We start from the raw sequence: 26671 nt of genomic DNA, 5'->3' as shown, positions 1-26671 counted from the left end.
GAATATTCTGAAGTTTGAAGTTAACATATTTTTTTAATTTGTATTTAGACTTTAAATACTACTTATATTATTGTTTACCTTTTAGAATATTGGTTATTGTTGAATCATGCCATGATTAATATTGTATTCAGACTTTAATTCAAATATTATTGTTTACTTTTCATTGGTGTTTGTATGTGTTCAATTATGTTCGTTTAATGAACAAACATAAATGGAAGCGGACATGTTTATTTTTTTTAACAGGCATGTTAAAAAAGTCCGTATGTTGTTTGGTTAAAGCTAAATTCAAGTCAGAACCTATATTTAGATCATACGGAGTGAGCATGGTTTGGAGGCGTGGAAGCCTCTCCATGCTGAGCACACCAGCCCGTGGGTGGCGTGGGGGAGGGGTCGGAGATTCTGCACTGGCGTGGGGGGCTTTGGTTTGGTGATGTGAAGCCTCTTGATTGGTGGGTATAGTTTGGCTTTGTTTTGGTTGTTGAGGGTTACTTTTTTTTAAAACGTCACTTTCACGCCCCTCCCACTCCGTGCTTTTCTTACCACCCCCACAACCGCTCTCCTCCTAGCGCGCTGACGCAACTGCCACATGATGTTTCATGCCACCTCTTCATGTCCTCCCACTCCGTATAGTCTTAGTAACCCAAACAAAAGCGAAACAAAGACATATCAAACAAAATCTAATTGCTATATCAAACAAAAATAATTTTTACAAAAACGTACTTATGCTTTTTTACATGATATTATCCTAATAATGATGAATAAAAAAACAGTTAAGAAAGACCATGTTTAGAAGCAATTACCGGTTTAAGCATCCATAATCATCAAAAAAAATCACAAATACAAAGTATATTCATCAATTTAGAAAAACTAGTTTAATTACTAAATGTTGGAAATTTAGTGAAAATGAGTTTTTCACTAAATATTTTGGACATCAATAATATTTATATGTGTTGTATAAATAATTATTTATAGGTTGTGTTCAAACTATGTCCAACTAGAGCTAAGATGAATGAGATATCGAAGCTTGAAGTTGTATGTTTGGAACAAACAAAGATGAGAAAAATGGATTGAGATTTGTCACCTTGTCCCACATAGGTGGAATGACAAAACTTAAAGTGGTATATAAGGAGGAGCACTCCTTGAAGGCAAACACTAGTGGGGACCAAAGGGTGCACCGCACCTGCACATATGCGCGCGTGATGTGGGCTATAAACCCAATGTGGCGCGTTTTGAACTTCGCACACCGCCTTTGTATTTTTGCCTATGAGCGCGTGGTCAAATACATGGCGGGTCCGCTTATAGCGCACCCTTGGGTGGCGTAGGTGGATGCCTTGGCATGGCGCATGGCGCACGTCATTGGCTATGGCGAAGACTGCAAGTGGCGCACAAATATGGATGGCACATAACCAGGTGGCGTCCTGGTATGCGTAGTGGCATCCAATTAGCGCGTGGTGCAAAAAGGTGTGTCTCCGCGGAAACGTAGTGTAGGCTCAACTAAGGCGCGCCTGCATGCGCACTAGACCGTTCAAACCAGTCTACTTACTAGAGAGTTAATGTTAGACGGTTTCCACTGGTGCCATAAGTTGAATGGCAATTTTGTTTTTACTACCACTTAATATCCATTAATTTAAAGTTTAAACTCTTGTTATTACAAGATTAATTATCTTGTTAATTACAAGATTAATGACCTTGTTTATGACAAACATTAAGGGGTTGAATGAGTCTTGATGTATCTCTTTATAAAATGAATATTGTTTATTCATTTGAGTATAAGGAAAAGATACTCAAGAGCAATCTCTACATCTTATGATATTTTAGAGAAGAGCATTCTCTAAATTATTCACAACTTCATATTTCCATCAACAATTCTAAACACCCTGATACCCGGTGTGATCTCGGGCGTGAGTGCCATCTGTAGGTCCCTTTTCGCGGAGGATTACGAACCTAAACCTTGTTATACGAACCTACTAGCGAGTGCGGAATCCAAGCTAGCAAGCAAACCGAGTTAGTAGCAAGTAGAGAAACAAACACACAAGATTCACCGATTAACACAACTTGTATTAATGCAATGAGGGTTCGGTTACAAGCTCAATGTTTACAGAAGTGTTCTATAAACTCTCTAAGTGTGTGAGTGAGTTCTGGGCAGAATGCTCTCTAAGCTTCTATCTCTCGGGTGTGTGAAAAATGGCAGAACTCTAGAACTCATCACATGCATGGGTATATATACCCAGCTCAGCAGGTCTGCTCGAAGGATTCGACAGATGGTCCGAAGGATCATCTGTCGACCACATGTCACACGAAAGATCAGCATGGACCTCGAAGGATCATCCTTCGAGGTCTAATGGTCGAACCATGGTCGAACCATATCTTTCGATCACCTCGAAGGATCAGGTGTATCCTTCGAGGCTATCCTTCGATCAGAACATCTTTCAACTGTTGTCCAAGTCAAACCGGAGGATGGTTGACTTGGTCAACTTACAACACAAATCAGGACATCGTTTATATCAGACCGAATACAGACAAAGTACAGACACAAGTGCACCAACAAACTCCCCCTTGGCTGTAGCTTTGTCTTTGATCTCTAAGCTTTGTCTTGTTCTTCTGAAAGTGTAGACTCGTCTTGAACTTCGACAGTCTTTGATCTTCAGATCTTCAGGTCTTCAAGACTCTGATGTCCTATCATGTCTTCAATGTCGGAGGATCTTCAAAGTCTTCACGTCTTGAAAGTAGAAAGTGTATCAACAAACTACCCGTATTATGTAGGAAGTGTGTTGACAAACTCCCCCTTAACATAAGCTCCCCCTTGAGTTATGCTCGTGAAATACTTTAACTTTATGAAGTAAGATCCTTGTGGTGTTGATGATGGGCAGCGGCAACTCGATCATTTTCATCACTTGAGCGCCTTCTCGTCGTGTCTTCATTCCAAGGCTTGTCATCGACCATGTTCTCCTAGCCTTTAGAATCTGCACATGCAAGAAATCTAAACGCGTAATGAGAACAACTGCTTGGAATATAGTATAAACAAATGACACACGAATGACCATGTCATAATCAAACACCGTCCGACAGTTTGAAAGTTTAATAAATTTGTCAATTTAAGTCTTTAACTTTCAAAACATGCAAATTTCTGACCGTTTATGAAGATTTAGTCAGTTCGGTTTTCAGTCAGGTTTCAGGCAACGAAGACTTGAGCTCCAACATCGTACGATCGAAAATAAAGCAGAAATAAAATCTTTTTGGCTTTTATAAAGTTTATATTAAAACAAACCTAAAATCTTTTTGGTATTTTTGAAATTAAAAGACAACAATTTAAGATCCTTTGAGTGTTATCAAACGACATCACCGCTAATGTCGTGTTGATATGCACCAAACGACGAAACTGTTTAAAAGAAATAATAAAAGTTAAGCAGTAAATAAATATATACAGACATTCTTTTTGCGAGTTTCGAGGGTAAGAGAATCATATCAGTGTACGGTCATGCCAAAACACTCTTGTTGTTCAGTTAATTAACATTAAGATAAGCATCCTATAACAATTATCGGTATTGTTGTCCACTCAAGCTCAACTTATCAGATGTAATCATGTTTAGAGGATACGTTAATGTATGATTTATACTGATCGACCGGTGTTCATCCACATCACGACACATTCCCGTATCAAGGTATGCACGAGAGTTCATCTTACCGGTGAGTATACTGATTATCATCTGTTTGACCGTATAAATTGTGAGATACTCACTTATTTTGATTTGAAAGCAAGCCCTTTGTGATATAATCACTTATTGATGAGGAACTTGACTTTCATATGCATGAGGGCACAGGTGCAAGTCCGTGAACAGGTCAGTACTTCCGTACAGCAGAGAGACGAACTTGACACCCGGAAAAATGTGATATTTTTATCACTTATTTGATATGGACATGTGATTGTTTATCACTTATTGAGGTCGAATGCAGAATGTAATATGTACACGTATGTATAGTATCATGGAAGATCTAGACTTGCGTCCCCGTTATTTTTCGGTAAAAGATACAACCATGATACCCAGATGATAAGCAGCATAAAGACCGAATATCTCAGAACCTCGGCAATCTATCAAACGAAATTTCGGTACTAAGACCATATGCCAATGAATGGTTCCCACCTGGTCTTCAGTCGATTAAGATTTATATCACCCTGCACACTTTAAAATGATTGTGAGCCTACCGATACATCTTATATAGAGCTGCTTATCGTTTTTCATTTAAGGTTTAAAGAGGTTTGGATAGACCACTGATGTACTATCATTTTCTCTTTTGCTCGCCAGGAAACTCATTTTTGTTTTTCTATTGTTTTTGTGTTTTTGAAATTTTTCGATGTTTTTGGATTTTCAAATTTTTGGATTTACTCCCCCTAAAATCAATAAACCAAGACAAATTTAAAACGCAAAGGTATTTACAAAAATGATTTTCCGATGTTGGTTTACTCTTGCTTGACCTTAATGCCGTTTACCAATAATAAAAAGTCAAATCTTGATTTGTCAAAAGCTTTGGTAAATAAGTCGGCACGTTGGTCATCGGTGTGGACCTTAACAACATCGATTAGCCTTTTCTCAAAGCAATCACGTATGAAGTGATATTTGATTTCGATGTGTTTGGTTTTTGAATGCTGCACAGGATTTCTAGTGATATCTAAAGCAGCAGAATTATCAACGTAAATAGGAGTAGTTAGGAATTCAAAACCGTAGTCCCGCATTTGTTGTTGGATCCAAAGAACTTGGGAGCAACAACTTGAGGCAGCAATGTATTCAGCTTCGCATGTTGATGTAGCTACACACGTCTGCTTCTTGCACTGCCATGTGACTAGGCGATTTCCTAAGAACTGACATCCAGCCGTTGTGGATTTGCCGTCGATTTTGCATCCGCCAAAATCAGAATCACTGAAAGCTACCAATTCAAAGTTATTATCCCTAGGGTACCACAGACCGGTGTCAGGGTACGCCTTCAAATAACGAAAAATCCTTTTAACAGCAGCAAGATGTGAGGCCTTCGGGTTAACTTGATATCTGGCAAGCAGGCACGTCGGGTACATTATGTCTGGCCTTGATGCTGTGAGGTACATGAGAGATCCGATCATAGCGCGATAGTTTGAGGGACTAACAGCTTCTCCCTTCAGATCTGGAGTAATTCCGTGATTAGTTGGCAATGGGGTACCAATGGGCGTTGCATCAGACATCTGGAACCGGCTCAAGATGTCACCAACATATTTAGTCTGATGGATGAATATCCCAGACTCCGTTTGTTGTACTTGTAGGCCCAAGAAGAAGGTCATTTCCCCCATAGCACTCATCTCGAATTTATCCTGCATAATGCGCTCGAATTCCCTACACAAGACATCATTAGTAGAACCAAAAATAATGTCATCAACGTATACCTGTACCAGAAGAAGATCTCCATCTTGTTCCTTGATGAAAAGAGTACAGTCGATAAGACCTCTACGAAAACCGTTCTCCAGCAGATAGTGTGATAAGGTTGCATACCAAGCTCGTGGTGCTTGATGAAGACCATAAAGAGCTTTGTTGAGCAACCAAACCCGATCGGGATGGATAGGATCTTCAAAACCTGGAGGCTGTTCGACGTACACCTCTTCCTCAACCACACCATGTAAAAATGCACTTTTCACGTCCATCTGATAAACCTTGAATCCTTTGAAGGACGCATAGGCTAGAAAGATTCGAATTGCTTCGAGACGTGCCACTGGTGCATAGACTTCGTTGTAGTCGATCCCTTCAATCTGACGAAAACCCTGAACGACTAAACGTGCTTTGTTTCGGATAACAACTCCGCGGTCATCCTTTTTGCATTTGAAAACCCAACGGGTACCAATCTTCTTATATCCAGCAGGTTTCTCTACGAGTTTCCAGACACCCAGCTTCTGGAATTGTTGCAGTTCTTCCTGCATTGCTTCAACCCAAGCATTATCCTTCAAGGCTTCTTTCCACGTTCTTGGTTCTTCTTGTGAAACATAACACGCGAAGGACCAGTCGTTTTGTTGCCCGGATTCTCGAATAGCTGCATACAAGCCTGCATTGTTGTTGTTTCGCAACATGTTTCTTGTTTGTACGCCACTTTGCACATTTCCAATGATGTTTTGCTGAGGATGGGTATTATGAATCCTTGTTTCTGGATTATCTGGAACTGGAACATTTATACCCAGATTGTTGAGATTAAGATCAACAACCAATTCAAGACCCGGAATTGACGAAGAGGATGATGCAGTAGTCTCAGCTGTTCTATGTGTATCTACTGGAGGAGTACCCTCAGAAGTACCATGAACTGCTGTTGTAGGAGCTTCTTGATCTGCATCTAGAAATTCATCATCCTCTGAAGATTCGTTCAATTCGTTTGCATCATGAAAATCCTCATTATTGAGAGTATTATTGTTCACCGAAGAAGATGGTTCTTGATTAACAAGGATTGGACGAACCACCGGTGAAACTGTTGCATTGTCACTCTCGAAAAACATCCTAGCCGCAGCATTTTCTTCAACGGCTTCAACATTGATCGAATTGAAGAAGTCATCGTACTCAAACATCCAAGGTTGACCCGGATTTTTGACTGGCAAGGTGTGCCTTTGTACTCTGACCTCAGACCACTCCTCGATCCTTTTAGTCTCTAGATTCCAGACTCGTAAGTTAGGGGTGGCATACCCAAGAAAGTATCCATCAATTGCTCTTGCTCCAAACTTTCCATTAGGATCGATGATTGTGCATGGAGCTCCAAACGGTTCTAGATAAGACAAATCTGGTTTCCGTTTTTGAAGAAGCTCAAAGCAGGTCTTGTTGTGCCTTTTGACTGTAAGGACTCTGTTCAATGTGTAACATGCAGAGGCCACAGCTTCAGTCCAGAATGGAATGGGTAGCTGCGACTCTACCAACATTGTCCTAGCAGTCTCGATCAATGTGCGGTTCTTACGTTCAGCGACACCATTCTGTTGAGGAGTATAGGCTGCACTAAACTCATGAAGAATACCCTTTGAAGTGCAGAACTCTGCCATGGAATGATTCTTAAATTCAGTACCATTGTCGCTACGTATCCGTCTAACCTTCAACTTATACAAATTCTCAATCTGAATGATCAAGTTTTTGATAATGCCAAAGGTTTCACTCTTGTGTGCCATGAACGCAACCCAAGAAAATCTTGAATAATCATCAGTAACCACGAGGCAGTATTGATCACCCCGAATACTCTTGTGCTTGACAGGACCGAACAAATCCATGTGCAAACGTTCAAGAGGAACTGCCACTGTGTTGATCTTCTTTATAGGGTGCTTCTTCTTTGTTTGCTTTCCTTTCTGGCACGAAACACAGACGTCTTGAAGATGGAAATTTTTGAGAGGTACACCATTCACCAATTCATTTGAAACCAAATGATTCATTTTTCGTAAGTGAATGTGACCCATTCGTCTGTGCCAAGAGATTGTGTCTTTTTCTGTGGCTTTGGAAACGAAACAAGTTGCTTGTGCAGACGTAGTAATAGCCTGGCTCATGTCAAGGACATACAAATCATTTATCCTTGGAGCCGACAAGAGAATCCATTCTTTTGGAATTTTGAAGCCGGGTTTCAGCACATAACATCCATTAGCATCAAAGTGTACTGAAAATTTCTTGTCACAAATTTGAGAAACACTAAGAAGATTGTGATCAAGTTGTTGCACAAAATTGATCTTGTCAAAGCTGACAATCCCGTTAGATATCATTCCTTCTCCCGTAATGTATCCACCTTTATCTCCAGCAAAAGCAACATAACCTCCTCTAATAGATTTAACGTCGTAGAGAAGCTTCATGTCGCCTGTCATGTGCCTGGATGCCCCACTATCAACAATCCAATGACTACTGATAGTTCCTCCTGAAGCACCCTGCACATGAACTCAAATGAATTAGTTGGAGATGGGGACCCAAGCCATTGTGGTCTTGGGTCTTCCATTTTCATCAATGACAATAACTTCTTGTCTTTGATGGTTGGTGAATTGTGATGGTCCCCCTGATTCAGTAACCGTTTTTGGTTTCCAAGTCTGTTTGGTTTCACCAGTGTTTTTCTTTAAAATTTTAACTTCTTGATGATTTGAAGTTTTAGAATTTTCTGGTTTTACAACAACAGATTGGTTTTGAACCACATCGGTTTTAATCGCTTTTTCAATCTTTTTGACCTGTTGGCGTTTCTGTTTCTTTTCCCTTTCTTTTACAAGGCGGGGATCTTGTTTTGTGGAAACAGTTGGCTTACGGTCAGTTTTGCCACGGGGATCATCAACCTTTCCTTTTTGTTTATGAAGATATGGGCAGTTTCTAATAATATGCCCAATGGTTCCACACTCAAAACATGATCTTCGTTCTACAAACCCCGAAGAATCATGTGATCGTCTAGCCGATGATGTTGAACTTTGTGAACCCGAGGTACTAGGCTTTGAACTGCTTGGTTCATTTCTTTTCTCGACAATAGCTTTCTTGACAAAATCTAAGTTAGATTGATTTTCAAACTTTTCAATTTTGTCTGTTCCCGTCGATTTCACAAAGTTAACATTTTTCTTCTTCTTTTGGTTCGGCTTCTTGTTAGCTTGAGCCGGTGCTTTACCTTTGGGTTTGGTGTGATTTTGCTGTGTTGGCATTGTTGGTAATTTCTTGTTGCCAAATTGTTTTCGAATTTCAGCCTTTGGAATAGGAGGACACTGTGTAACTTTAACTTTAGGTCCTGCCTTTCCCAAGAACTTACTCGTCGAATTCTCAAAGACTTTGCAGATTAAGGATTGATTAACGTTCTTAATGGGAAAATCTTTGTCTGAGTAAATTTTATCATCACCAACTAGAGTGTACAGCAAATTCACACTCTCCGGCTCTCCTGCAGATGAGGACTCAGTTGCAACAGTCTTAGCGGGTTGAACAGGGGGATCACATAGAATGTGATTCTCAAGAGGTATGTCCTCATTTTTGGCTACCGCATCAGACTTTGCTGGGACAGTATCGTCAGATTCATCATCAGACGAATCAGCATCCTCAATCACAACTGGAGGATCTTGATTCTGTTCAGCACTCACAAATGTATCTGCTGACACATCCGAATCTGAGGATACTTCCTTTTGGTATCCGAGCCCTGCAGCAAACTCCTTAACATCTAGAGGCACAGAAGGTTCAAAGAAAACTCTGTCCTCTTCATCAGGCATGGCGTCATAATTATGTCTCACTGGTGGTGGACACTTCTTGTAGCCTATGCATGTGACATCTCTCTTTTCCTTCTGAACGTCAATGATGTGATCTAACACATAGCTAGAACTCAAATAACTGTCTAGCTTGAGTTTGATCGCATCACTTTCGGTTTTCACACAAGCCATCTCTTTTTGCATATTCTCAAGGCGAGATATATACAAATTAATATCAGTTTGTTTTCTTGAAACCATTTTAGTCAGTTCAGTTTTATCTTTCTTTAATGTTTCAATTACTGACTTAAATTCCTTTTCATGGTTTTCATAAAACATGTTGGCTTCTGTGCATTTTGAGAGATCCACAGTCAATTTCTGATTGTGGAGAAAGGTCACATCATAGTTCTCTTGCAAAGCGTCATGCTTACTTTGCAAGTCACTCAAATTCTCATTCACAGTAGTATGTTTGTCTTGCAAGTCAAACAAACTAGCTTGTAAAGCATCATGTTTGCCTTGCAACTCAGACATACTTTTCTCCATTTCAGCACATCTAGCATGCATCCTAGCACATTCATCACAATTAACAGCAGTGGGTTCATCGACACATACCTGACTTGATGAACCGTCGACCTTAGCCATAAAGGCTGAATGGAGAGAAGACGAAGTATAAGCAGCTTGATCCACCAGAATAGATCTTCTTTGAGTTTCTGCTACAGCTTCCCCCAAGAGTTCATCAATGTCAATATCATCCGAAACATTAGATGTCTCACCCACATGATCATCACCAGAGTTGGATGATTCTTCATCAACACTCCTGCTGTATCCAGAGGAGTCTTCATCTTCAGACGATTCATCACCACTGGCAGAAGATTCTCCACCACTAGTGTGAACTAGCTCCTTCACAATCTGAGCAAAACATGCTGTTCCATCAGGAGCATCACCACCCAACTGGATTGACCAGTCACAACCTTCATCCACCTGAACTGCAAGTGCTCGGTTGGTTTGGTTGTTGACAGGCACCAATGTACGATCATTGTTTCTGTTCTGCTGGTTGCCTTGGTTCCTGAAGGGGTTTTGATTCCCGTGCTGGGCTGGCTTTGTACACTCCCGTTTAAAGTGGCCCCGTTCACCACAGTTGAAGCACTTAACAGCTTGCTTATCGAACCCATACTTGGTGTCTCGCTTACTTTCCAAGCTGGTTCTGCCAGTACTTTCCATCCAATCCTTTGCTCTTCTCACAGCACTCGCAAAGGCCCACTTGATGTCCATCAAGTCCATCTCTTCCTTATCAATCTGCCTGTAATCTTCTTGTGTCAGATTAATGTTTCCAATCTGACCTTCTATCAACCCACAGTACGCGCTCACTACAGTGTTAAGCAGCTCCATGTGTTCCTTAGCTACTTCTACACTGATTTTAGAGAAGCTTGACGTGTCGAGCTGCACTGTACTTGACTTTGATTGTTGACCTGCAGCAGATGATGTTCCTCCATAACATGCATATTGTGGTTGTTGAGCAGGAGGAGGAGGAGGTGGTTGTATTGGATTTCCATACAAATTTGTGGCTGGAGGCGGCTTTACAGGAACTTGCACTGGATTGCCATACATATCCGTGCTTGTGACAAACGCCGTTTGAAGTGGAGCATGTGAACCGGCTTTTGCAGATGAAGAAGTGGAGGTGCCATAATACATCTCTGGATTCTGTGGCACTGCAACTCTCTTTGCCTTCAACGTTTCTTCCTGATCCTTGTTCTCCAGAAGCTGCACGAAATCGTTGATATTTGTAGTTCTCAACGTTCCGTTGTACTTCAAGATTTCCAGGAAGTTATTCCATTGAGGAGGCAATGCATCGGCAAACTTCTTTACCACCTCTGTTGGAGTCGTTGTGACTTCAAAGTTTGTCAGCTCAGTAAGCAGGTGATAGAAACGGCTTGTCATATCTCCCAAGGACTCCTTATCCATACATGTGAAGCCATCGAATTCTTTCTTCAGTAGATCTCGTCGTAGTTGACGTGTGGCTTCATTACCTACTCCTCTTGTCTTCAATGCATCCCACAGCTTCTTCGTAGTCTTGAAACTGACGAACTGATGATAAATATCCTTGCTCAGTGCTTGAGTGAGGATAGCGTATGCTTTCTTTTCTAAGTCATACGTCTTCTTTTGTTCATCAGGAAGATCGGCAAATGTAGCTGTCGAAGAAGCAGCAACCTCGATAGTTTGATCGAATTCCGTAATGAACCGTAACCACAACTCTGTATTTTGACCAAGAATGTATGTATGGAAACGATCAACCCATCCTGGATATTCATGAAGATGCATCAACTTTGGAGGCCTGTTCAAACTTCCAGTTTCACTTTCGCTTAGTAGAAGACTTTGAATACTCGGAGTTTGATTTGAAACAAACGCCCATTGACCAGCTGGAGTGGCATTTGTTTGTGAGGATGTAGATACCGGAGATTCGGCCCATGATGGAGATTGACTGGTATTCATGTATTTTCCACTGTCTGGAGCCGGACTTCCCCACCAACTCGGATTCATGATAGATAAGCAAAATAAATGCTAAGTAAGAATGATCCGAAAGATAACACAACCGAAAGATCCTGGTCGAAGGATCTGAAATCACAGAAACTTGTTAGCAGTAAACTGATCACAGTCGAAAGATCGATTTATTGTTCGAAGGATCAACAGTATTCGAAAGATTACTGTTGACTCTCGAACAATGACTTCGAAGGATTCAAGAGCTCGAAGGATTCCCTTTTGAAAGATCCTTATCTTTCGAGTTAACTCTTTATCTTTCGAATAACAGATCTCGAAAGATTCACCAATACGAAGGATCCTAATCTTTCGGACACTAATCTTTCGAAAAGATTCCTCTGTCGAAGGATATGTTTCAGACTTCGAAGGATGGGTCGAAGGATATAAATCTTTCGAGCCCTCCTTGATCGAAAGATATCGAAGGATGATCTTTCGATGTCGAAAGATATCTTTCGAGAGCTCTGACACAATCTGATCTGATGTGAAAGGTTGGTGAAAAGGTGACAGGGGTTGGTGAAGTTGCTTTCGGCAGAAGGGATGTTTCTGCACAACTTTCCACCAAACTTTTTGACTTTCAAAAATTATACCCAAAAAGGCAAAATCTTATCCTCAAGTTCAGTCACCGGAAACACACCGGAATACCACCGGAAAACACAAAGTTTTCTAAAAACCAATTTTTATGTTACCCAACCCAACCTTGAACACTCCCGGTTAGTTTAGACACGTTTTTACTCAAGGAAAATGCAAGAAACTTAGTAAAAACAGGTGCAAAACCAAGTGTTTCAACACACCAAAACTTGTAAAAAAACCGGTTTTAAACAAGGTTAAGAGCCTTAGCTCTGATACCACTTGTAGGTCCCTTTTCGCGGAGGATTACGAACCTAAACCTTGTTATACGAACCTACTAGCGAGTGCGGAATCCAAGCTAGCAAGCAAACCGAGTTAGTAGCAAGTAGAGAAACAAACACACAAGATTCACCGATTAACACAACTTGTATTAATGCAATGAGGGTTCGGTTACAAGCTCAATGTTTACAGAAGTGTTCTATAAACTCTCTAAGTGTGTGAGTGAGTTCTGGGCAGAATGCTCTCTAAGCTTCTATCTCTCGGGTGTGTGAAAAATGGCAGAACTCTAGAACTCATCACATGCATGGGTATATATACCCAGCTCAGCAGGTCTGCTCGAAGGATTCGACAGATGGTCCGAAGGATCATCTGTCGACCACATGTCACACGAAAGATCAGCATGGACCTCGAAGGATCATCCTTCGAGGTCTAATGGTCGAACCATGGTCGAACCATATCTTTCGATCACCTCGAAGGATCAGGTGTATCCTTCGAGGCTATCCTTCGATCAGAACATCTTTCAACTGTTGTCCAAGTCAAACCGGAGGATGGTTGACTTGGTCAACTTACAACACAAATCAGGACATCGTTTATATCAGACCGAATACAGACAAAGTACAGACACAAGTGCACCAACACCATCTCCGGCAGTACACATACTGTTCCGGTTGTTGTACTCTGGGAGACAGACCGTCTGAGAGGAGGCGCGGAATCTGTTTTAAGGGAAGCGTGTCGAACACGTGCCTCAACCAAAAGCGTCAACCATATTTTGCTTGTCTTGCAGCGGAGTTTCGTACAAGAAGGTGCGGTTGCAGTTCTTCTAAAGCATCGACTTGGATCAAGATTGGTACAATTAAATTGTATATTACTTTTATTTACTTAGTTTATGTAACCGGTATTGTACTAGAATAGTTTCCCACAAATAACGATAGTCTCGTTATTATATATTTTGTAATATATTCTAATAAAAAGTGAACCTAGTTCCTACACTAAAACAGATCAACGAACTAAATAAATTAATTATGTGTAAAACAAAATAGATAACAAAAAAAACAACAAAATAGATCAATTTTTTTTAGAATGACTTGTAACCTTAATCTTACTCATATTTACCATCTATACATGCATCTTGCAGAAATTAAACCTTCCACCTCTTGGATAAAGGGCGTGCATATATCTTTCCACCATTGAAACCGAACCATGATCACCAATGGTTTGAGGTCGACCAGGATTGAATGTTAGTAAGAGCCGAAGACGATAATGTTCAGGTAGATCCTAGTTGTTGGTTGCACCCAAAAATATATACAAGATGTCAAAGACGATAATCTAATAGCAAAACAAACTAAAATCGAACAAGTAAACATCTATCCAGTTATATGCCACCATTAATTATTAAATACAAACCCTACATTTTGACACCCATTAAATGATTTAAATCCAAAAGAATAACAAGAAAACTAACTTATGCCATATAACATGCACCACCGGTCCAACACTGTCAAAACCGGTTACTATTGTACAAAGTTAACAATAGTAACTATACGGATAGAATGAAGAAGAAGATACACAATAATACCCATCGAAGTGGTCCAGGGCTAAGCCCTTCTCATGCACAAGGCAATGAGCCTAATCACTAACTAATTCTCTTTCTCTCCTTCACTAATGACTAAGGGGTGAGCGGGGCACCTTCGGTGACCCAAGTCACCTTAGGGGAACACCGCCGCCATCACTTAGGTGAGGCAATTAGGGGAGCAAGATCGGTGAGAACTCAGGGTGTCGGGGGTGTCCACCGATTTCATATCGGGGACCCCTTTTCCCGATCGGCAAATGCACCGCCATCCATGCGGTGATGTAGAGAGAGGAAGAAAACCGGTGGCGGCTCACCGAAGAGAGAGGGAGGAGAGAGAGAGGCGGCGACCAATCACAGCTTTTCTTTTTTTTTTTTTTTTTAAAAAAAAAACCAATTCACCTAAGAGGGGAGTGCCGCCATCAATTTAAGGTGTTAGGGGAGTTTAAGAGGGGAGTTGACGTGGCACACGAGGATTGGTTGGGCGTAAGAGAGTGGACTCACCTCTTATGTGAGCACCCCTTACACCCTCACCGCATGAAGAGGGAGAGAGATGGTGGGCCAGCCTCATTTTCAACCAATCAAAACATTTCTTTTTTTTTTTTTTTGAATAAAAAAACAAGGGGAGTTAAGAGAGGAGTGGCGCCATCAAATTGAGGGTGTTAGGGGAGTTTATGAGGGGAGTTGACGTGGCATAACCTGATTGACCGTGCGTAAGAGAGGGGACTCCCCTCTTAGGGGAGTGCCCCGTTCACCCTAATGCCTTATTTATAGAAATAGAAATACACTTTACACCCTCCTATAATAGACAAGTGACAATTAACGATAAACCAGAGTATGATTCCTATCATTAACCCTTCTTAATTTGGAACAAAAAAAATTATGAGTGACCTAATTAGAACACTTTTGAAACTTGGTTACTATTGTACAAAGTTAACCCTTCTTAATTTGGATTATTTTTAATGTTTGTTATTGAATATTTGGATTATTTTAGTTTTGAGTGTTGAGTGATTTATAAGAATTTAACAAATGGTGCAATTTTAATTTTGAATGTTGAGTGATTCATAAGAATTTAACAAATGGTGCAATCTAAAATATTAAAATATGTAATAATAAATTGATTATTAACTAACAAAAAAAAAAAATTTAAATCTGTATTCAATAATTTTTGTTCTTTCTTTCAGCCAAAAAACTTTCAAGCCCAAATATAAGAAACAAAAAATCAAACCTGAACCGAACCAATCATGAAAACCAAAAGACTCTCGACACCCCGAGTAGCAGTAATAATAACAATGCTACTGCAGTTACACTTTCTCAAGTATGTCAAAAAAATCTCTATTTTAGTTTTGTTATTTACTTTAGTTATATAACTTAAATTTTATTTATCATTTTTATTATAATTCATTTAAGATTATTGTTTTGTATTTTTACTTCCATACATTTTTAAACTCATTCTCAAGATCAAAACAGCTAACCAACATTAACTGTGATCACTGATCAACACAGAATACAACTGAAGTAAGTCTACACATCAAACAAAAGTCGAAGTTAAAATCTAACAAACAAACGTTTACTTCAACCCATCAACATGTGGGAAAATTACGAAAGCAAAATATAAATGAACGATAACATGGTCAAAACTACATTCCAGTTAATTCAGTTATGGGTCGGTTCACTCGGTTTTCTGCACACCCCAAGTTCCTGCTGACGTGACTCTTGAGAATGCAGTCATCTGTCAATGTAGCAAGAGAGCATTCAGAAAAAAATGACTAATTTAAATGCTGAGTGCATATTTTACGAGTCTTAAAACTTGAATCATAGATATATATATAAGCATGGACGTAAGGTAAATGGAAAGCTTACATTAGCTGGAGACACTCTTGGTGCTGCAGGAAGTTCAGCAGCATGAACATGCGACTGACTGTGACTGTGACTGGAGGAAAACCTCTCGGAAAGCCTTATATTCCCTAAGCCAGTTTCAATCCTTTCCCATTGGCTAGCATCAACGCGTGTCAAAAGGCGACATTTCAACATCTCATACTGAAAAGAAAACTCAGTCTCCGCACGCGCCCTTAAGCTCTGGGGCATCAAGTCCATAGCCGATTCGACGTCACGCCCCACCAAACGAATGACTTCATAGTCTGGATTCCCGCTCTCAACCTGTGCTTTCAGTTCCGCCATTTTGCACTTAATAATCTGAGACGTCAATTTCTCATACTGCAAACTCTCAGCCGCCAACCTGGCTTTCAGCTTTGCGATAACCTGATCTTGCGTTTGCATTTTTGCCTCGTACGTTTCCTTTTGTTTTGCAACAAGTCGATCTCGCCTTTTTATTTTTGCCCTATACATTGTCTTGTACTGGGCAATAATTTGATCGTGCGTTTGTATTTTTGCCTTCTGTTGTGCAATGACTTCGTCTTGCATTCGTATTTTTTTCATCTGATATTCGTTAAGTTGCACGAGTTTTTGAAATTTTTCCTTCCGTTTTGCAATAAGTTGTTGATATTTCATTCGTATATTTTCCGTCTGCTGTCCATTAACTTGAGATTGCATAGGTATCCGTGCCTTCTGTTGTGCAGTAAGTTGATCTTGCCATTGTGTTTTTGCCTCTTGCATTCTCGTCTCTTCGGCCGTTGTTTGTGGTAGCTTATTTTCTGCCTCCAGTTTCGCAACCTTCGTCACTGGGTCACTATCTACCTGCTGTCTTGATCTCTTCTGCGGTACCTTCGATAGAAGCAGATTAATTATGAAGAGGCCGGTTATTGTACAAATTGTCCTAACGTACGCTGTGTACGAGATGCAGTATCAACATGCGATTTTTTTTTTTTTTTGAACATGCAATTTTGTTTTTTTTTCAGCAACATGCGATTTCTTTTTTAACATGCGAAAGTTTTTTTTAACATGCGAAAGTTTTTTTTTAACATGCGATCTTGCCATAGCATACGCTTCGTACGTTAAGGCATTTTGTACGATACACTTTTTCTAATTATGAAAAGGTCGTCTTCAAGGCCGTCCTCGAGAATGATAAAAAAAATTTGGGCCTCGTGCGAGACAAAAAAGTTAGGCCCCTCTCTATAATATAAATTTATCACTTATATATACAAAAATCACAATACAACGATAATTGATTAATTGTTATAAAATAAACAAAACAATAGTAGTGTAGCAAAATGATCGAACTAACTTACTCTAGCAAATCGTGAGACTCTCCTAATGTTTTTGGAAGCAAAGCTCTCCTGAAAATCAAACAATTAAACAAACGCACAATAAAACATTAAAGTTCAAACGTTAAGTTTCATCTTGCAAAAGTTTAAACATCATTAATCGAACTTCAAAGTTTCAAAATTCACACATAATGTTTGAAATGTTACTTTCAAAATCACTAAGTTACAATAAATAGAACTATATTGTTACAAACATCAAAATTCAAAGGCTAATGCCTAACTCTAAAAAAGAATGCAACCATAGGTCGATTTTATGAAACAATAATGCAAAATTATACTTCAACATTAACAATTTCATAACCATAATACCTGATGAGTGATGATGTCGGCCCAAAACCTCCCTTGAATTGCTTGAAGGATCGCTATTCGGTGATGTTGTTGAATGTTGTTCGTCTTTTTTTCCCCGCCAACAGTGAATCAGGGAGGGGCCCAAATCTGATTTGGGTAATTAAATGGAATAATAATGGATGTTTGATGGATTATTGTTTAATTGGGCCTAAATCACAAATTCAAAGCTGATTATGATTTATAAGGTTTTCTGGCCCAGATGTCCAGTTAAGAAGTTAAATGTAAATGCAATACGGGGTCTTTCATTAAATCTGATTATAAGGTAACGTAGTATATAAAAACTTTGGGCCCCTTTCTGGTTTGGGCCTTGTGCAGTGGCCCGACCTGCACAGGCCCAAAACCGCCCCTGGTCGTCTTTTCCAAATCCTGATGTATTCGCTACAGTTGTGTCACAGGACAAAGTAAAAACTAATAGCATTCGACAAATACTAATTAATAATATCTGCAACTTCACTAATAAATAAACTTCCCAAAGGTCAAAAAGCGTTTTACAAGTATACGATGACAAATACGGAGAGCATGCGGTCATGTAACATACCTGAGGTAAATCCATGATGAAAGTGGCATTTGGAGAGTTCTCAAGAAAATACTTTCGGACTTGAGTGGGTATTGTTGGTATACAGTCCCTTTGCTTCAGCTGTGTCGGTGTCGTATTTATCTTCAAACACTTCAAGTTATCAAAAGGGCAAGGTTCACCGGAGAGTTGATCCAAGCATGAAGAGAGACTCTAGATACAAATGCAAATACACATAAACAACTGAGGCTTGTTAACAATAAAGTCAAAGGGATTAATAGTTGATGCAAACTAAGCAACTAAACCGTAAACAAAGTTTAAAAGAACGGAAATGAGTTTCGAGGCGTTTTCCCTTCGCCTCACAAGGTGTAAGTCTCAAGGCGAAACGAGGCGTAAGGCCGAGGCGGTATTAATAAATAAAAATAAAATTATATATATTATAAATATAATAATACTAACTAATTTCATCATCAGATTCATCAAAAACACACTTAAAAAAGACATGAAATGCTTGAAATTGACACAAAAAGTCAAAAACATCAAAAACAACTATCAAACTCCCCTGAGGCACACCTGAGGCGCAGCTTTCTTAGCGCCTCAGCCCCTCTGAGGCGCATATACATTAAAAACACCATGAGGCGCGCCTCAGACTTGTTTTTTGCCGTTTCGCCTCGAGGCACGTGCCTCAAACGTCTTTTTAAAACCATGACCGTAAACCTTGTCTTTATCCCTGCGCATTAAAACTGGATCCACTCTACACTGCGTAAACATTATAACAAACGACAGTAAAACAACTAGTAATAAGTGACATAACCCTTGTATACCTCAATGACGTCCACGTCAAGGATCAGAAATTTAACAGTACGAAGCGTCCGGAACAATTCAAGTAGACTAGGAACATGTCTTTCCTTTCTCAGCCTGCTATTCGACATAGAGATATTCACTTTCTCTAAAGCATTAAACCCCTCCAAACACAAACGCAGAAAATTAGAGCTTGCAGCCAGTCCTTCAGAGCAAATGGCAACCGACGCTGATGCCGTCAGCGTCTCAAGTTGAGGGGTAACCATGTTAAGAACCTTCGGCAATACAGAAGCTTCCGTAATTGTGAAACTAGAAAGGTGTGGAGCACAAACGTTGAAAACCTCCAAACCTTTCATCGAACACTGATGTAAAGTGACGTCTTTTAAGTTCACACATTTGTAAAAAAGATTGAGGTTTTTCTCACTACCGTCACCTAACCGGATACACGTAAGATTCAGAGTTTCTAAAGCGGGAAAATCCCAAGCCGAGTTCGGTGTACAGCTTCTGCACATAGCGAATGGATTAACAAGAGTGACATGCTTAAGTGTGCGAGAAACAAAAAGGCATTGCGGGAGTTCATGTGCGGTCCCATTGTGCCACAAAGTCAGTTGCTTTAGATTTCTTAAGTATGCATAGTTAACAATATCCGTAACAAAGGGGCGTGTCAGGGATCCTCTAAACTTGAGTGTAAGCGTAGAAACTTCCGTAAGGCTGTTGCGGTTAGATAGTGCATGCGCCGCAAACTTGCCAAACCTATGCAAACTATCGAATGTGTCGCTGTTTAAGTTAAGTTGAGGCATTAAAGTCCAAAGATGCTTCCATTTCAAAGACAATGCACTTGTCTGAACGGCGTATTTCAGGTCAAGGAAAGAGAGAATGTGATGTATGATATCATCTGGTAAATTGCTTATTCTGTCGTCGTCTTCTGTAATGACGCTTGCTCCGTCACTTATCGATTCCATCTGCTCACCACTCTGCTCAATCCACAAATCTAGATATGATCCTGTGTTGCCTTTAAAGAGCTGAACTGTTTTAAAGTATTATCAACCCATTAGTGAAAAGTAGCTAATGAAACAATGAAAACTCGAAACAATAACATATATAAGATAGAAAGATAAAGGAACAAAAATGGGTATGATAACTTGAAAATCCATTTAAATTAATACTACTGATGCTTTGTTTATGAAAATGCAATATCATATAACATGGTCAAACTTATAGAACTATGTTCAATTGAGAAAGCAACTACAATTTCATACCTGTATTCATTTTTTTTGAGTAAATTGTTTTTTTAGTACCTATGTTTTAGTGGTTTTAGCCACTTGAATCCAAAATCTAAAAGTTTAACGCACTGAGTTACTAACCGTTCATTTTATAATGTTTTGAGTCCAATTTTTCAACACATGTACTTTTGATTTTGGACTCAAATGGTTAAAACCACTAAAACACAAAGACTCAAAATGTTATAAAATGAGTAGTTAGGGACTTGAAACGTTAAACTTTTTTATTTTAGACTCAAGTGGTTAAAAGCAATAAAACACGGACTCAAAAAGTAATTTACTCTCTTTTTTAATCATCACAGTCACAAAAAACAAGAAAATAAAATGCTAATGACAAAAGGAAGATATGAAGTACCAAAATCGCTAAAATAATCGAACTATAACTTCATACCTATATTCACTTTTTTTAATCATCCAAGTCACAAGAAAATAATAAGGGCATGTTTGGGTAAGTTTATTTAACTAAAAATGAAATTCTTTTTTTTTTTGTTAAAAGTACTTATTGACTTATGAGTTTCTAAAAAGTAGTTTTTTAAAAAAAATGTATGGATTAGCTTATATGGTGGGAAAAAACCAATAAGCCAAAAAGTTTTGAAAAGTCAGGATATATGCTAGTTTTTTAAAATGACTTTTCCACTTTAGGCAAAAAGTTATTTTGAAAAACTCTTTTCCTTTGTCCAAACATTATTTTGACTTATTGGCTTTTTGAAAAAACCAAAATAAATCAATAAGTTGTTTTAAAAAGCTTAGCCAAAACATGCCCTAAAATGCGAATGACAAAACGAAGATATGAAGTGCCAAAATGGCTAAAATAATGGCAAAATTGAACATATTTTGAATGATTTACCCCAAAATGTGAACCTAAGCTTTAAACATTGATAGTTAGTCTAGGTCAAAATAAATCATTCATGTCGGTTAACTTGGCGTGAAACAAAACATAATAGGGTTTGAAAACCCAAACCCCAAAAATCAGCAATTAAATGTGCAAATGCAAAGAAGAGAGTGAGAAAAAGAGAACTTATTGTAAGGAGTTTGTGTGGAATGTAGAACTCGATCAATGGTGAGTGTCTCCCAAAGAAGAAGTGAGACCTAGACGACGTATGTATGTACGGAAGAACCGAATAAAAAGAATCCGAATTTGAGCGGGAACAAGTTGGAAAATTCGAGGGAGCGGGAGTAAAAAAAAATTTGAATATTATATTAAATTTTCAGGTAATTTACTTTGATGTAAAAAAAAAATTACTTTGATGTAATTATATTTATCTACGTATCGTAACAATTATGCTCAAAACGTGGTTGTGACTACTGACTAGCAATGTACAACTAGCTAAAACACAAATGTATATGATAATATTAAAGTTGTTTCACGGTTTATTTTTTTATATATAAAATGAGATCTTTTTTCTTTTTCGCTATTTTAATCATGTAATGTAACGACATAAAATTTCGAATATATTGTTGCGATGTGTACCTTTTTACCTATATTTGGTACAATTTTTATTCATATTCAAACAAGTCAAATATAACTGATTTTTATTGTTTACCATGGCGAAGTGAAACAATCGTGTGTCCAAACAACATGAGTATCAATACCAGTATTTGTATAACAACAATTAAAAAATGATTACTCTTCAATGAAGAGTAACTTATTCTTGTTTTTATTTAGTTATTATAATTACTTGTAACCATATTTTGTTTTCATCTTATAACATTTAAATTTAAAATACGATAGTTTTATAAAGTCCCGAATATGTAGTTGCAATGTTCTTATTTTTATCTCTATGTCAATATAAATTTTACTCAAAACCGAGTTTTGAATAGTACTTTACAAGTGATCAAATCGCAAACATAAATCGATTAAATAAGTGACGTTGTTTTCTTGTTTCCTTTTTTAATAATGTAATATAACGCTTTATAAGAATTTGAATATAATGTTGCGCCGTTCTTATTTTTATCTACGTTTCTATACAAGTATTATTCAAAATCGATTAAATCATTTATAAATGACTTTTTTGTTCTTTAAAGTGACGAACCGATACGATAACTAAACATCGGTGATCAATATCGGTACTGTTATTTATTTATATGGTTCTCTCAACGTTCCGATATAAATTTTGTTGAAAATAGAGTTGTATTCGCTACAAAGTTTTTTTTTTGGTATGGTAAGCTATAGCGAGTGCCGGTAACGTATCGATATTGTGAGTGTGACGAACTAAACCGATACTGTTCAAACAACATCGATATTAGTACATGTATTCGTTTTTTATAGTAAACACGTGTCAATATCCTCTTTGGCGTATCTCTTTCGGTTGTTATTCCAAGTGTCTGTGTCGTTCTCGTATTTTGACGAACCAACCCAATACCGACTTTGTATACAAACTTAATTTTTTTAATAAAAAAATATACAGCATAAACCTACCTCTATCAACTCATGTTTTAACGAGTTTTCTTTTAGTAACGCCGTTACAATTTTGTCATGAAAGTTTAGTAAACTCTGTTAATTAATAGCGATCATATATTCCGTCAGTTTTTTTCCTTGGCCCAGATCTTGACCATTGAAAAGCCCATTAATGACATGATTATGACCTGCAGAAAATACGTTACAGGACAAAAAAATATTAAAGTTAGTCAGTTTGACTTGAATAGTCAAAATTGTTTACCTTTATTTGACTACAAAATGTATAAAAAAGCCAACTTACTGATATTGCTGGAGGGATGCTCACAAGTGGATCTTTGAAGAAGTTATTAGCTAATGCAAGTGCCAACAAGCTGCTCTGCATACCTACATAAAAATGTATTCATTTTATGTTATACGAAACAGTTTTGCGTTTTGTTGTCATTTTCATCCTTGCATTTAGCAAATTATTGCGACTTTCATCCCTAGAAATTTGGCCCTCAGGAATGAAAATGGTACGATTTCAAACTTTTTGGATGAAAATGACATCTCAGGGACGAAAGTGGTAAAAATGGTCCAACCTCAAGGACGAAAATGACATTTTACTGATAAAAGTATCTTAATATTTTCACTTTAAAACCACATTATGGGTAGCAATTTTTTTTGTTTAATATTTACGTAGTTAGAGATAAAACATAACCTGAATTGACCCATTCTCAAATAAACAGGTTGAAGTTGCTACCTGTTTCGTAAGATAACGTTCTTTGGAGCGGTTCGACATCAGGCTCGTTGCGGAAGACAATGCCCGTAAATGAGTGTCCTAGGATGAATCCCGACAAATGAAACGCGAACATAAGCAATGCAATAGTTATCCCAAAAGGGGATACAATTGACTTCATGTTGATTGCTAATGGAGCTCCAATGCAGAAAAAGTTCACCACAAGTGCTATTGGAGGCAGAAACGGGCGAATCGCACTTGAAACTCGAGGAAATAACCTGTGAAACATGAATTCAATAGCACACTTGTTAAGACTTTTGGTCTCAAAGAAGTGTGTTAAAAATGTACACTTTGACTTTTGAGGTCAAACAATACTACATTCAAATGGAAAAATGATACAAATTACATCACAGGTTCAACAATTACTGTTTCAAACTAGTACTTGGTTATAATATTAGATAAGTTTTATAAAAAAAAGATTCAAAAAGGTTCCAAATTCATATCTTTTTTGTAATTTAAAAAATTGTGTCATTGACCCGAAAAGTCAACATTATCTTACCGATTAAGAAGCAAGCTAGCAACAACAGGCGAAACGACAATCTGGAGAATATTGGAAACCATTCCATGTACATCAATCGGCAGCCTCTTTCCAAGAAGCAAAAGGGTCAACAACGGTGTGACAAAAACCGCAGAAGCAGTCGACAACGATGTCATAACAATGCTTAGAGGTGCCATTTCCGGGTCAGTTAGAAAAGTGGCATAGTTCGAGAGAGTTGCCCCGCTAACGCAAGACGTTAGCATGATCCCGTGACCTGTATCAAAATTTCTTGAAATTAAACTTCCATTTTATTTTTTATTTCTTTTAAAAAAAAGGAATTTTGAGAGAAAGATCGTACTTAAGGCGGCTGGAAGCCCGAGTAGTGTCATGGAGAGTGTTCCAAAAAGGTAACCAAGAAATGGTTTTAGAACATATTGACCAACATAACCGGCAAAGATAGGTGCTGGTCTCCTAAATGCTTCAACAAAATCTTTTTCCTTTAAGTTAAGTCCAACTGCAAACATTAAGAAACCTATAGCTGGGGCATAGTACCTGCATTATGGTCATGCTTCATATTAAAAAAGAACATCAAAACACCAACAACTTCAACCAAAATTTCCTTAAGTTATGCTCACATCATTTTCTAGCATTCTATGTTATGAAATAAGTTATTTATTCAAGCATTTATTTAGTTATCTTGTTTAATATTAAATTGTTGATTTAAATTTCCTTTAATTCGACTATAGCTATAGCTATCAAATTAAACATCTTGAGTTAACTGTCATTTTCGTCTATATGATTTGTTCACTTTTACCATTTCAGACCATTTTTTTAAAATGTACCAGTTTCCCCCCTGACATACTGGAAACGTACCACTTCAGTCCAAAAATTAAAACTCAGTTAAGTCAGACAAGTTAAATGAAGGGTATTATTGTCAATTCATAAAATAAGGTGAAAATAAAATATATATGAATTAACAATAATATCCTTCATTGAACCTGTCGGACTTAACTGGGTTTTAATTTTTTGACTGAGGTGACACGTTTCTAGTATGGCAGTAAGGAAACTGGTGCATTTTTTAAAATTGGCTTGAAATGGCAAAAGTGAACAAACCTCGGGACGAAAATGACAGTTAACTCTAAAATCTTTTTTTTTTTTTTAGTTTTTTTGTATATGTAAAAAGTAGCATGTTGTAGTAGTTATGTTGAAATGTTTTTTTTATTTTAATTTATTATATGTGATTATCTTGACGTATATGCCTAAAGCTCGGATTCGGGTGATTTATTATTTATAAATATAACTTAACATAGTATAACAATATATAATCTTTAATTACTTAATTCATAATTTTATATATAATATAATAATAATATTTTGCAACTATATATATTATAAAAAATAAAATTTATTATATTAATATAAATAGTATATTTGTTTAGGCTGATAAGCCTAGTCAAGCTCGTTACCTGAACCTCAAATTCAGACTAATTTATTGAATAATCTCTAATTTAGGCACGTCCTTGTTTAAACTTGACATGTTTCAAGCTTTTAGCAAGCTAATATGGTGTAACCTACTAACGGCGGCTTCCCGTTTGGCTCGCTAACTCAAATGAAACAAATATATCATAATCATAACCACCAGTTTAACCACCCGATCAATGTTTACCTGCTTGTAAACCATGTGAATGAAGACGGACGTATGAACGCCAAAATCGTACTAATAAGAACCACTTGAGGCAATATCGAATTCGCATTCTGCAAAACCTCAAGAACAGATCTCGTCTTCACAGATTTCTGCAACAATCCAATCAATTTCAAATCACAAACTAACACATTACATATATATATTTTTTTAAACTTTTTATATATTTTTCTAAATATATATAGGGGCCTATTTTTTCTACTGCCCCGCTTCTGAATTTTTCAGGGATTCTCAGGGACGGCCTAGAAAACAATTACCTGAGTTAGTTTTGGTGCGTATTCCGGAATCTCATCTGAATCAAACGGATTCGCAGTTCTACTTGAAACACATCTTACTATTAACGATCTAGATCGGAGACTAACCGGAGATCCTAAGCAACGGTTTCCTGCAAAATGAAGCAATGTTTTATAAATCAGTTAAACAAATCTATACGCAATATTTTACACGTTAATAATAAATGATAATGAATGTGTGTGTGTACCTGTGGAGGAGATTGATGAGGGTTTTGGCGGGAAAGATGGAAAAAGTTGTTGGTTATGGTGATGAAGCTGAAGCTGAAGAAGATTAGTGTAGATACTAGTCATGCTGGTGACGGTTTTTAGTTTTGTCACTAAAGGTGCAGATGAATGAAGGAAGGAATAAATAAATACAGAGAATGTATGTGGTGCAGGAATAAATAAAGAGAAATGTAGGTGTCCATGTTTGACAATTGATGATGAGTCAAACTTTTGATTCTTTTCTAAGCACTTTTAGTTGAATGAACTCACGCCGCCACCATGAATAATATTAGGTGTCTATATATATATATCAATATGTAATATCTCATACGATAATTAGTGAAATCTTATTTTGATTGTATTATTTTGTATATGTTAGAGTGATAACAATATAAATGATCTATGAGTTTGGGAGACAGTGATACGAGTTTGTTAAAAATTTGAATTGAGTTGAATTGAGTTGAGGTTGTATGAGTTTACATCAAAGCTTTTATATATCGAGTTTGTGTTTAAACGGTCTTGCTATAATTGTTTGAATAT

The 26671-nt window shown here is 37.8% G+C and overlaps 2 protein-coding genes across 2 annotated transcripts; both read right to left on the bottom strand.

Moving 5' to 3' along the window:
* Positions 1-15594: 15594 nt before the first annotated feature.
* On the bottom strand, positions 15595-21439 carry LOC110899646 (putative F-box/FBD/LRR-repeat protein At5g22610). The gene is made up of 5 exons (XM_022146537.2): positions 21300-21439; positions 19025-20028; positions 18225-18413; positions 15978-16838; positions 15595-15846 (listed from the first exon to the last, which is right to left on the bottom strand). The coding sequence occupies exons 2-5, from the start codon at positions 19961-19963 to the stop codon at positions 15787-15789; spliced, it is 2049 nt and encodes a 682-aa protein (XP_022002229.1). The 5' UTR covers positions 19964-20028; positions 21300-21439; the 3' UTR covers positions 15595-15786.
* Positions 21440-22622: 1183 nt separating this feature from the next.
* On the bottom strand, positions 22623-26280 carry LOC110899645 (probable sodium/metabolite cotransporter BASS5, chloroplastic). The gene is made up of 8 exons (XM_022146536.2): positions 26116-26280; positions 25892-26019; positions 25599-25726; positions 24291-24484; positions 23954-24206; positions 23419-23672; positions 22981-23063; positions 22623-22867 (listed from the first exon to the last, which is right to left on the bottom strand). The coding sequence occupies exons 1-8, from the start codon at positions 26216-26218 to the stop codon at positions 22805-22807; spliced, it is 1206 nt and encodes a 401-aa protein (XP_022002228.1). The 5' UTR covers positions 26219-26280; the 3' UTR covers positions 22623-22804.
* Between the last annotated feature and the right edge of the window lie 391 nt (positions 26281-26671).

Source organism: Helianthus annuus, chromosome 13, assembly GCF_002127325.2.
Source record: "Helianthus annuus cultivar XRQ/B chromosome 13, HanXRQr2.0-SUNRISE, whole genome shotgun sequence".
Classification (NCBI taxonomy): domain Eukaryota; kingdom Viridiplantae; phylum Streptophyta; class Magnoliopsida; order Asterales; family Asteraceae; genus Helianthus; species Helianthus annuus.
Note: the sequence above shows the minus strand (reverse complement) of the source record. Positions and strands in the feature narration are given on the sequence as shown.